The sequence below is a fragment of the Cibotium barometz genome, chromosome 57 (genome assembly GCF_041138505.1).
Source record: "Cibotium barometz isolate CiBa-2024 chromosome 57, ASM4113850v1, whole genome shotgun sequence".
Classification (NCBI taxonomy): Eukaryota; Viridiplantae; Streptophyta; class Polypodiopsida; order Cyatheales; family Cibotiaceae; genus Cibotium; species Cibotium barometz.
In genome coordinates, this window is record NC_141102.1 from 12,374,646 (window position 1) to 12,388,303 (window position 13,658).

A 13,658-nucleotide genomic window follows, 5' to 3' on the forward strand; every position below is an offset into this window, starting at 1 on the left:
AAGTCCCCTACAAAAAAGGCAATTGAGGATCACAAGTGGGTGGCACCATTTGAGCTTAATGTCTAATCAAAAGGAAAATAAGATAATATATATTTTCTCTTATTTCAAAGATTATTCACAGCACAAGTCCCCTACAAATAACACAACCAAGGTTCAACAAATAGCAAACATAAACAATTTTTTGCTTTGAAAAAAGCTTCAAACATTAATCAAAGGGAGTTTTGAACCTTCGTTTTCAAATCAGTCTCTCTCTCTCTCTCTCTCTCTCTCTCTCTCTCTCTCTCTCTCTCGTGTCTATGAAGCAAACACCTAAGGTTAGAAGTATGGAACTACAATGGCACGTTGTGGTCAAATCCAAGAGGTTTGAGCAAGATTCTCACAGACAGGGATGTCATTTTCTATACAAAGACTCATCACAGCCCTGAGAGGGGTTTACCATACATAGTCGGGTATGAGTGGGAGCCAGCTTTTCGAGGTGAGATCCACACATGAAGAGGAGTATGTGGCTTGAGCAAGGTAGTTTAGACCCCACCTCTAACAAATTCTCAACATCGTTTGGAAGGATGGATATACATGATGGTATCTTTGGGTGCGGCTATAACTTATTACTAGGGATAGAGTCATCCATATTGTTGTGTGTTATTTTGCACCGAGCCACTTCCCTTACGCTGCATAGCATGGCTAGTAAATGTACTTACCATTATATGGGGATATTATGGAGTTCTCATAGCTAGGGGAAGTCCTCTTACTCAGGTACTTCAATGCCAGGCAACAGATCCCACTACTTGATCTAGATGACCCTATCAGATTGGGAGCTGGACATCACTGACACAGGATTACAAAGATCATCATAGGACCATGAGGAGGTCATGGTGTATAGGAGACATTTCTTAAAGTTGGGAGCTGCACATGGTGTTGTTATCTATAATAGGATGTTCTCCACCGATTCTCTCACCTCCTTCCCTTGCTTAGGAGGTACCACGACTGTGGATTACTTGATGGGATCTCTGGTTTTGGCACACCTTCTCCCAGACTTCTCCATCCTATCACCCCCCTTTGAAGCTGACCATGCTTGCCTCTCTTTCACTCTTACTTGCACACCACCCATCCTCCCCCACGACCCACCCATCTCACATTACACCTAGGTCCATTTTGATCATGAGCTTGGCCCTATTTACTCTGACCACATCTATCGCCAACTCTAGGATGTGCATCCTACTATCCCCCTACCTGCCCTTCTCCATACATTTGCTACCACCTCAGAGTGGAGATAGGAAAGGCATGTCTTCCGAGCCGGGGAGCTCATATAGAGACCGAGGGAAGAGAGGATATGCCAATTACACCACACAGAGGTTGAGATAGAGGAGCATTGCCACTGTCAAGTATACTACGAGATGCACAAAGGTTTCACCCCCCCCCCCTCCACGATCATTGACTTCCTAGACTAGCTTTGCCTAAGGCTCTTCTTGCTCGAGCGCATAGACACAAGGAAACTTTCTGGAGAGAGCATTAGCCCCAACCACGCCGATCGCTCCCTCCTTAGACAATCATCACCATCTTTTTTTGGACCCAAGAGGAGGACACCCATACAATGGATCCCGTGGACCCACCTCACGCTGCTCCGAACACACCTTGCACGAGAGGAGTTACCTCGGACCAAGCCTCCACATTCCAATGTGCCCAACGCCCATGGCCCCCTGGATGTCAACCACGATCCCCATATCCGAGACATCCTCCACCACCATCAAGCTACCTTTTCACATGGCATGGTTGAGGGAAACATCTCGACCATCCTCATTAGCCCCATGCTTGATATTTTGGAGAGTGGTATACCACCTATCGGGGGCCGATGCTCCTCTCATGTTTCATGTTCTTGGTATTACATCATGAGACGTTCCATTGATAGTTTTGTATCACTCCAATGAGATAGTTTTGTTTTGTTTCTATTTTATTTTTTGTTCCATGATGAGAGATGCCATGGAATTTATTGTATCACTTTGGTCTCATGATGAGATTTCCATGGACAATTTTGTATCACTCCAATGAGATAGTTTTGTTTTGTTTCTGTTTTATTTTTTGTTCACTTTGGTCTCATAGGCCCATTGGGTCTTTAGTAGACATTTGACATCTTTCTTACTCTCTCCTTGTCTCTTGGTGCTCTCTCCAACAGCCTTTATCTGCCTCTATACAATTTTTATTTTCACTCCATGGTGCTTGATTTCTCATAATTCACAGCTTTCTTTGAAAAGCCATGCTCTGTTTCTTTATAAACTTCACGGCTTCTCTCAAAAAACTACGAATTATAAGAAATCAAGCAAGAAAGAAAAGTCATATGAAGGTAGGTAGAAGATATTAGAGAAATCACTAAGAGACATGAACAAAGATCTTGTTTGTGTGCATGTGCATGTGCATGTGCACGCGCGTGCGTGTACTGCTTAAGGCAGATTGTACCATCTCTCCATACAACCTCCAATCATATGATTCAAGCAATATTAGGTCAGAAGACTTGGTGTTGTGCACACAATCACTCACAAGTTGTAGGATCCGTTTTATGGTTAGTTGTATAAGTTGGTGAAATATGTTGCCTTCAGAAAAACTTATTTGATTTCTGTAAGCCTCAGAATAAGGTATGATTGGTTATTGTGGTAAAAAAACTTGCAATGGAAGTTCAACAACACAAAACAATATGGCCCAGTCAAAAGGTAATTAACAGAAATGTCAAAAACATGAAACCTAAGCAAGTAAAGGACACTTACGTCATACATTGGTAGCTGATAGAATTATACACTTAAATTATACACTACGATCAATCCTCTTGTTTATAATACGTCCCCAATATGTCTTGCAGATTCACTTATACCATCATCAAAGGGTTTTATAAACCCACACAAACATGCAAATGTAGCAACTGAATGGAGTGAGAACCCTATGTAAGGTTCAAAAAACTCACACATCAAGACAGGCTTTTGTCAGCCTTCCAAACTTCTTGTGGGATATTAAAGCAGAAATCATGTTCCTTCCAACACCCATCTTCCAAGAACCTCTCTAAAAGGGTTACTTGACCATCGTTGTCGGCAGAAAATACCATCATGCTTCTTGTGCCATAAGGACCCTGCAATCAATCACAACACATTTCAAGGGAAAGTGCGGTATTCTCGCAATCAAATATTTCCACCACGCTCTCTCTCTCTCTCTCTCTCTCCCCCGCTTTAGAGCCCTTAACATGATGCACCAAGAGCACATGCAATGATAAAGGATACCATGATCTGTTTGTTATTCATTGAAGGCAGACACATGTATAAGATCCCTGTAACACCTGTTGCACCTAGGCCTAACCTAGCTCAAATGTGCTGAAGTGCAGCTCTGGTTGTACCATTTAAAGTGGGGAATTGATGTGAAATGAATTACAAGGAATGGCCAGCAGGGATAAGCCAGTCACATCCAGGTCTTTGCAAAAAGTGGTTGTCTGTAATCAGCTGCAACTCTTGCAAATAGAAAGGGTGTCAAGCATGTGAGCTGCAACATCTGGCATGGATCCCATGATCGTCACGACCACAGTCGGGGATAACGAAGAAGAATCAGAATTAGGGGGAGAGGGATCCTGCAAAGAGGACCACAGGCGAATGATTGACGAAGCAAAAGTTATCAAGCCAAAGAAGATTCTCCACAACAAGTGGAAGCATGGTTCTGGTCGTAGACTCAGATAGTTCTACACCAAGTTCAAGGCCTGAGGCACTCACGAAGCTGTTTGGACTGACGCAGTGTTCTTCAAATGTACCCATAGATATTGCCAAACTACTTGGAAACCCACGCAGCAGCCGCCAAGCCAAACAAGAGGGAATCTCACATGCACCCATGCACTGAGGCGTCATGTGACACACGGGGCTCATCATCAGTGCTATATTTGTATAGAATTAGTAACTTTTAAGGGATTATTTGTCGTACGCCGTGACCCCATTGTGGCCCTAGTCCAGGGACATGTCAAGCACGAGTTACATAGGTCTTTCAAAGCCTTAGGTGTCAAAGTCTGTCACTTAACCCACCATTTGGAGAACAATCAATCCATGTAGGACATCCTAGCATAGGAGTCAATAGCAAGCATGTAGAAGCATTGGAGAACATGGGCATTCAAGGCTCTAGGCCAGCCCAAGGACCAGCCATGGGAAGCCTTGCACATGGGAAGCCCATGGGCTACAAAAAGGACCCAGCCATGGCCTTAGACCCTAGTCGGCCAGCTCTAATAGACCCAATCGGCTAGCATACAAGCCTGTCGGCCAGTTTCAGATCCAGCCCCCTCACACGTGTGAAAAATCACTAGCATTAAATACTAAATTCAACAATCGTGAGTACATTAAAACAAGCCGACAACAATTATGGAAACCGACCAGCATCTGGGCATTCATATATAAGTGACCTTCAGAGGGAGTGTCAATTCGAACTGTCTTTGTTTGATTTTAGGTTTTATACAGTGCAAACAACATAAATTTGGCATGCAGACATTGTGTGTATATACCACAAGTGTTATAGGGCTGTCATCACCGCTTCTACATCGCATCTTCGAGCTCATCATCAACAGCTTTATCAGCATCGTCATCATTGTCATCGACTTTTGCATCCTTGCATCATGATGTATACACGTTAGTGACAAATCAGCATGTCTGGTATTTTGATAGTGGTGCTAGCAAGCACATTACTTCTCAACTTGAGTTGTTTCTCTCCCTTGAGTCTGCTCCTCAAGGAGGCACGTTCACATGTGCAACTCCTCATATCCAATGAAAGGAGTTAGTAAGGTTAGGTTCACTGCTGCAAATGGTGGGACAATCACTCTCAAAAGTCTCGTTTGTGCTAGGCTGTATGGCAGGTAGCAACTAGCTGCAGCTATAGGCAGGTGGCTTAACACCACACAAGGCAATGCAACAAGCGGCATTGCACAGACAGCTCTGGCAGGTGGCAGTGCTGCACACATAGGGCTGGCAGCAAGCAGTGGCAACGGTAGCAATCGGCTTAGGACGTTGCACAAGTTGCTATAGGTGGCGGTGACTATAGGGAGCGCTGCACTAGCGGTTGAAGGCCGCGCAACCAGTTGAAATAGACGGAAGTGGGCGTTGCTGTGGCACCAGTGGGCGGCAACGGGTGAATAGGGCAATCCACAGGCGGCAGTGGGGGTGGCACAACCAACAGCAGTGGCAGATTTGAGCAAAGCACAGGCTAAGCTAGCGGCATAGGGTGCTGTATAGGCAGGAGTTGCCACGCATGGAAGTAAGTAATGCTACAGCAAGTGGTGGTGAAGGGAAGCTACGGGCAGGACGTGCTTTTGCATAGGTGGTTCTGACACTGAAGGGATCTACTCTGCAACAAATACTCAAGTACCATCAAAGAAAGTCATTAGGTATACCATTTTGATTTAGTGCAGTTCAACATTCTTGTTACAAGTCTACATACTTGCAAGCACACAGCACAACCTTGGGATACGCGCTACAGTACCTGTGTTTGTAGTTAAGCAGTGTAGTTTTTGCATTGTTCAACAACGATGGCTCAGGCACACCGTGGATGGAACCAACTACTCGTTATGGAGTTTTATGATTCAGAATGTGTTGGTAGCCAAAGGGCTGGGGGATATCGTGTTTGGTGCACAAACGATTCAACCAACTACACCTCCTAGAAATGTGGCACCAAGGGTTGCAGGTGTTGATGCACAGGTTGAAGTCCCTCCTCCGACTACGCAAGATCAAAGGAGATGGGATTCCCGTGATGCACAGGCGATGTCCTCGATAGCATTATCTATCAAGAGGTCTATCATATCACACATACCATCATGTAGATCTGCTAAACAAGTGTGGAACACTTTGGATAACATGTATCAAACAAGGAATGAAGCATGGGTTCCATATCTCAAGAGACAGCTTGATATTGGGTTGCTTCACAATCCTAGGTGATTCTACCTTGGCCTTTGCATGGACAGTTCCATCACTTTGAAGAGCTTTAAAAACACTCTTTGAATCTGTGCTTGCCGTGCTTCTAATTGAAGCTGTTTTTCTTTAAGCCTTGCAAGAAGCCATGTTGATTCTTCGTGTTGAATCTTCTCCAACAAAGCCTCTCCTCCTTGCCGATGTCTTTCCTTCATGTCTCCAAGGTTTTCCATTGTGGATCGAAGTGAGAGTGTCACATGCACTCTGCACTCAGTGCATGGTGACAAACTGGCTCATCATCAGCAGTGCAACATTTGTACATTATTAGAACCCAGTAGGATGATATTTGTTGTACACCGTGACCCCATTGTACATCCTCAGTCCAGGATAAGTCAGGCACGAGCTATGTAGTTTATTCCTCACCCTTAGCGGGTCGGTCAGTCAGTCAGTCAATCAGTTAGTCAAGTCCCTTAACCCACTTGGAGAGAATCATTCATGCATGTAGAGTCAGTAGAAGCCTTAGGGTTTGCATCAAAAAGCACTCTGCATCCTGCATAATATGCATTCATATACCTGTGCATCATTTAGAACATCCCAGAAGCCTTAGGGAATTTACTAGGATTTATCTGGTATTTTTTCCATATTTTATGGTATTTATTTAGCATTTAATGTCATTTATAAATATAAACTTTATTAAATAAATGACCAGCCAACTTGACCAACCCCTATCTAGTATAAATAGGCTTGCATAGGGCTTAGTTTCTCATTCAGTCTTCAGTGTGCTAAGAGCTTTCCTCCTCAACCCTAGGAGTACCCTTGCCTTCAGCACTAGACTAGTCTCATCCAGCCCTTGGAGTACTTGAGTTTTGCTTCAGCCAGCCCTGGTTCTCCAACGCATGCAGTTCGGCAGTCCCTACAGCCATAAGCGCAGCCATACAGTACATCTACAGGCCTAAATCAGCAAACACACCTGCATTTTCTGCATATAAACCAGCCGCCTGCAGTTCAGTCCCCTACAGTCTGCGTTTACACTTCTACAGCAGCCATACAGTCTGCGTTTCAGTCTAGCATTAGTCCTACAATAGTATTCAGCCCTACAGACCTGCGTTTGCAGATTCCCAGCAGTTTCAGCCTTGATTCATCAGTCTACATCAGTATCCAGCATTCAGTGCATCATCCAGGCATACACCAGTCATCTGGTAAAGGTATTCTATCATTCATAAGCATTTACAGCATTCTAACATAGCTTAGAACAGTCCACCGCCTTCTTTTCTCAGCCTCAGGTGTGCAACCCTTCCTCATGCCCTTGGGAAGAGTGCATAGGTTCAAGATCAGTTCATTGAGATGTTTCTACAGCCGTGTACACTTCAGCCAGGCTTCAGATCCTCCGAGATCTTGCGTTTGGCTTATCTACAGTCCACAATCATTCTCTCTAAAGTAATAAAGCAAATACTATCTCATTATCAGGATAGGGGGCCCTTCAGTGGGTAATTCGGGACCCAATTTGGTGTACAGTTCTCATATATCTCTCTCTCATCTCTTTAAAATTTGAAGTATTAAAGTGGATTGCTAAACTCACGAAACTCAGGATACAGAAGACGGTGTGAGCATTTGTGTGACAGGATCTTCCAATACAAAGACTTACGCTGATATCACGGAGAGTGTCCAAAAGAAGCCTTTTCCTACCTAGGTTAGACCTAGGCTAAGTCTTTTGTAGATTCTACCCTGCATGCAACTTATGCTACATGCAAAAATGGGCTAAACCCTAAAACGGAAACCCTAATATGGTTTTTCCACTTCCACATTGAATCTAGGGCTGAAAACACTATTGCTAGAATTGAACTCGTGCAAAATACGAAAACCCTGATTTTGGCTTGTAAACCCTAATTCAGCAAGCACAAAACATAAGCTAAGGGCTATCTAGCGAAGACACAGAAGAGAAGAAAAGATAGACATATATTGCCAAAATGCCAACATGCTATATATACAATGATCTTGTTCATTCATAAGTTCCTGCAAATGATCTTGCTGATTCACAGCTTCATGATGCATACAAAAGATCCTTGTAGCCCTCTACTTGCAATCGGACAAGAGAAGCTCTTGCTGATCCACCACTGTGTCCTTGCTGTCTTGCAGACTCTGACAAATGGATCTTCTTGATCTTTGAATGATGATTCTAATGATCCTATTTATTGAGTCAGTTTTGCCTTTTGAGCACACAAAACTTTGTCCAAAAGTCATATATTGTGTTCATAATGTGTCCAACTTGTGCCCCAACCATTGGGCTATGTCCTAGGTACTTTTGGGCATTGTTTGGGCTGCCAAGACTACTCAAATCAAACCATATTATGCCTCTTATCTTGCCCATATATCTACTGATGAGGATAAGCATGTCCATGAGCAACGAGATTAACGGATGCACATGACAACACTTCTTCTCATTGAGAGATTCAGAGAGGTACGAAAACTTTGGTAGGATGGCACGAGTGAACTAAGAGCAGTGTTGACCAACTCTCAATCTGAAACCACTTCGTTGATGTTGAGCAGCTGTTCTTTGAGGTCTTTGATCTTGGTCAAATGATTGATACCTTCATATGACCATACGAGTGTTATCTATCTCATGCTCGAGATACATAACCCAAGCCTTTTGCGAGCCTGGTACATAGACTCCAAAACTTGCCATGCAAGCTAAGATGTCCTGCAAGACCAGATGTGCAGAATGATGGTGCATTTGACTGAGAGGGAAATGATGGCAAGAGCCTGTGCATCTCAAGCATCCCACTGCCATTGGTCTTCGATTTGAGGGGATTCTTGAGAGGGAGCTCACGTTGCACCTGCCACTACCTCTGCTAATGATCTCTGTGGAGTAGTTGGCTGGTTGAGAACTGGACGGGACGGTCGAGGGTCACTGCTAGAAACAATCCCCCAAAGACATTGGGCGACGAGGATATTATGGGGCATAAAACTCCACAGGCTAAAGTTGGTGCCATCCAACCGGTCCCTTAGCTATAAGGAATCTAAGAATCTCGGATGCCATAATCGCCCACACAAAGTATGCAAACTCCCTTGATTGTGGAAGAATCCCCTTGTGGAGGGAATTCCAAGTGCTGAGGAAGGCCGAGAAAACTGAGGGTACCAAAAGTTGCTGAAGCAGGCTAAGAGCACCTAGAAACTGAAGTGCTCGAAGATGAATTGCTAGAATCCAGGAAAGTACACTGAGATCTCCACAATGTACTTGGAGGCTGAGTTACTGAATGAGTTAAGAAACTCCGGAATGGTGCAACAGAATGTAAAATCCCTTTTAAATTAAAACTCTCTCAATCAAAAGATATCCAGAGGTGAGTGAATGAACTCAATGTTAATATTTACCCAAATTCTCCATGTCTGATGCAAAGTCTGTCCGCCCCAAAAAAATCTTGCTGTTGTTGGAGGTGGTTGTGCCGCCCAAAGTAGTGTGCTTGGAGCTGTGTAGATGGACTACTACTGGAACCAGTGGCTCTGGACAAGCAGAGGTCAGCCTTGCTGGCGGAGGTGAAAGTGCCCAAAGCCGCACAAGGTGGAGCACAAATGGCCGATTGAGCGGCAGTGAGGCAAGACAGACAGTGGCCGCCATTCAGTGGTGCTCGCTGCACTACTGCGGCCAGCAAACGGGCAGAAACACCGGGAGTTGTGGATAGAAACACTCAAGACACATGGGAGCTATTAAACAGCCTTAGAAGCACAAAAGATAAGGTCGTGAGGACCATACAAAATTAAAATGTATACATCAGACACAAGATAAAATCCAGATTTGCAGCCAAAACGAGGATGGCGTTCTTGACATCCACAACCTTCGAAATAAAGCTATGGGTCTTGTTTGCAAATGGCTCAAAAAGCTGGACTCACTCAAGCTTTGTGTACAATTGTGAGAAATTGGAAGTGGAAAGATACCCAAACCTATTGTAAATCACACAACTCAAATAAACATGATATAATAACAAAGAACTCTACTAGATTTGCTGAAAACCAAACTGCTTACTAAGCTCTCTACGAACAGAGCAATAAACCCTCATGTAGTCCTCTCCTAATCTGCTACAGCAGGAAGCCTCAACTAGCTTATGTTAATGGCTGATGTCTGGGCTAAATCTACTACTCTTCATGACTTGATCTTCTCTCCCTCAGCTGCTTGCCCCAAATAATTTGTAGAAGATGTTTAGAAAAGGGAGATAGGGGCCTTATTTATAGAAAAAGTAGGGCAACTAAGTCCGGCCAACTAGCCAAGTAGCTTTGAGTTAATTTGCGTTCATTGCATTGATTTGCCTTCTGCGCTAATTGCATTTCACATTCATCCTCTTTCGTCCCTTTTGGGATTCGAACTCGTAATATGGGCGAATTCTTTCGCTAAAACTTAACCTTGCCCCTAATTGGTGGCCTCGCAGGACACATGGATATGAAAGATGAAGTTGATGAATGTGATAAGAGTTGTTGGGGAGAGGAGGGGGCAAGAACTCTTTTATTGTCTCCTCTCTGGCTGTTTCTCGACACTAGGTCTATGTGCACGTGCATACTTTAAACTTTTGTATCCAAACGCAAGCAACATGAGCAACAACCGCAGCACTTTACGGTGCAGGATTCAGCCTTTCCTCATGCAGCTCTATAGCTCCATAGCCTGAACAACCAGCAGTCATCCTGGCATTCTGCTTCTCATTTCAATTCAACATGAAGAATTGCGTTCTTCTCTAAAAACACAAAATATATATATATATCTTCCACATCAACAGTCTTTGCAAGGAAAAAATGTCCAGCATGACTCATACCTGGCTGCCAACACAGTCCACACAAATAGAGCTTAGCTTGTGCTCCCAGTCCAAGGTACAGCCTGTTGGAGGCAAAGATGCCTCGTCTGCCTTGACATCATCCATGAGTAGTTCCCTAAGTACTCGTTCTTTTGGTATTTCACAAGGCCCTGTATCTTCTATTATACTTTCCATTTTAGCACGGCCTCTTAACACCTTCAAAAGCAAAGTAGAAAAGTATCTTAAGCATGATTCCTGCTCGGAAAGGGGAAAAAAGAAGCCAACAAAGCTGCCTACAAGTGCAGAGGGTGAGGAACTAGCCTTTGGCCATGGCGTATTTAGGGAAGCATTGCATAGCACATGGAATCCAGGAAGGACGTTTTGTGCTTGGATGGGATTCTTTCTTGGCCGATTTGAAACATACGCCATCTTTCCTATGCAAAGGTCTGCTACCACGAGATTAAACCCGTTGTACTTGTCTCCTGCTTCAGACACCTCTTGTGCATACTCCAAGGGAGTCTTTGAGCTCTAAATTCACAATGAAAAAAATGCAAGGTTAGATGTCAACAATGCAGTGGCTGTCGTATAGATAACTTCTACTTTATTGCAGCTATGCTTTCCTCACCTTTAAGAACAATTTTATCAACTCTCCCCTGCTAACTGGGTCAAGGAGGTGCCCTAACTCCCGGACACTTGTAACCACTGCAATTCGCCCATTTTTGGTGCAGCCAAACCAAGTGCCCCCTTTAGAGAGATCCTTCCCTGCCAATATGTCATCATCCTGCTCTGACCACCAATGTATAGGGAGAGTTGGCCTGCATTTGTTGCCACAAAACAAATTGATCTACTATAGAATTCTTCAATACATATAAACATAGTGTGTATGTATGTATTTATGTGAAGAAGTGTACATACACACACACACACACACATGATGTTATACTTACATCACAGTCCATATGTACATGTACATGTACACGTACACATACATAACATTATACAGACATACACAACATTATACGCCCATAGCATACACACTGATCGCCCTTCTGCTTAGCGATCCATCAGATCTGAGTGACTGAAAATACATTTTTTGCATGTGCAGACTACATGCCATACCTCAAACATTGATGATAAGTTAATGGTCGTACCTGGAAAAGTTCTCATCTCTGTTGAGAGCAAGGTAGAGACGATGGTGAGGGTGGCACTGCCACAGGATGAAAGCTATGCACATGCTTCTCCCCCCAAAAAATCTCTCAAAATTACTGCTGATGTCGCTGTGGTGGTGGTGGTTGTTTTGGTGGTCGTCGTCCTTGTGGTTGTTGCGATCAAGAGGCTGCTTCTGATAACCTGGGGCATTTAAATATGAAATAGTATAATTGTCGGAATACTCTCTTTTTTTGTTCACTTGGTACACGACATAGCACGCCCAAAAATTGGCACGTGTACAATCTAGATGCTTCGCCCCCCACGGGGGCGTGTAGCGAACTGTTGGGTTCCACGATGAGGACCTGGGTTTGATGCCTAGGGGGTATACAACGGATGGTAGCACACACGGCACGCACAAATGCACCCTCCTCTCTAAAAAAAAATAGATGGCTTCGCTTGGAGATGTGCACTGAATTTATGGAGTCACTTTTGCCTTGGGGTTACAAGGAACCCTTCAATGAAATCTTTGTGGCTTATCCTTTATGTCCTTGCCTTGACCTGCTCCACAACCAATGGATTGTGTGTGTGTGTGTGTGTGTGTGTGTGAGAGAGAGAGAGAGAGAGAGAGAGAGAGTTGAGAGTAGAGCTTAGAGATTAGATTTCTTCTTAGTACATGTTCATATGTGAGAGAGTAGATAATGAGATGAGAGTGAGTCTATGTAGGAGGTGAAGCAGCTTCCTTGGTGACATTAAAGAAGAGAGCTTAAAGGAGAGGAGTTGGCAACAAGCTTGGATGGCTTTAAGAGACCCAACCTTGGAGGCAAAGTAAGTTCCCCACCATGACAGTTGTTCTTATTTTGTGCTCTTTGCCTGTGAATGAGTGAGTTGCCATAACATTTTTGGCACCGTTGTGCCGGGAGGTTGATTTCTCCACTCTTATTACATAGAAAACTCCAACATGGAACAACAAATCACTAAAAAGAGAACATGGGATATGCCCACTCTTATGGCATTCCATTCATCACAGATTAGTTAACATGCCAATAGGGTCGAAGCACCCCTACACTACGAGAAGGTAAACTCCTTCATTCCATTCATCACAGATTAGTTAACATGCCAATAGGGTCGAAGCAAGATCGATGGAAGTATTGCAAAACATAAAGATAAAAGTCTTTAAGTTCCATTACAATTATACATTTATGGTCATGAACTTCTTGTTCGCTAACTAGATTCATATAATGTCATTTTGGGTAGACCTTTCATAAGGGAAGCTCGTTGGTGCATGATTGGGCATCATACCACATTTACTTGACAAAAGATACCCAAGAATCCAATGGACGATAACTTATTTGGTAATGAATTGGACACGATATATCAAACCATCTTAATGCGAGTATGGCACCAATAGAAGCTAAATTAGAGAGACTGATTCATAAGAGAATAGGATGTATGCATCCCCACCATTGATGTGATGCCAACACAAGGAAATAAATATACTGAGAGGGACATAACAGAATTAGCCCCCTCAACCTCGGTATTCATGCTAGATGTCGAAACTTTTGGTAATGATTTTGGGAGTATTAAGCAAAAATAGCTCGATAAGGAGGAAAAACCAAAAATAGCTCGATAAGGAGGAAAAACCAAAAGGTTTGGTTTATTTCATACAAGGGAAGTACATGAGTCGAGTTTATGCAAAAAGGATGTGAGCTCACAGATGTGAGCCTATACATGTGAGTAGAGGCATGAACTTGTATATGTGAGCTTACAGACATGAGTCTAGAGGTGTGAACTTATTTATATACGTGAGCTTGTAGATGTGAACCTA

At 43.5% G+C, this 13,658-nt stretch overlaps 1 protein-coding gene across 1 annotated transcript; it reads right to left on the reverse strand.

Annotated features, from left to right (window-relative positions):
- Positions 1-2,772: 2,772 nt before the first annotated feature.
- LOC147606435 (uncharacterized) lies at positions 2,773-12,055 on the reverse strand. The gene is made up of 5 exons (XM_086791816.1): positions 11,836-12,055; positions 11,310-11,499; positions 11,006-11,212; positions 10,706-10,900; positions 2,773-3,112 (listed from the first exon to the last, which is right to left on the reverse strand). Exons 1-5 carry the CDS (start codon positions 11,916-11,918, stop codon positions 2,954-2,956), a joined length of 834 nt encoding a protein of 277 aa, XP_086647942.1. The 5' UTR covers positions 11,919-12,055; the 3' UTR covers positions 2,773-2,953.
- Between the last annotated feature and the right edge of the window lie 1,603 nt (positions 12,056-13,658).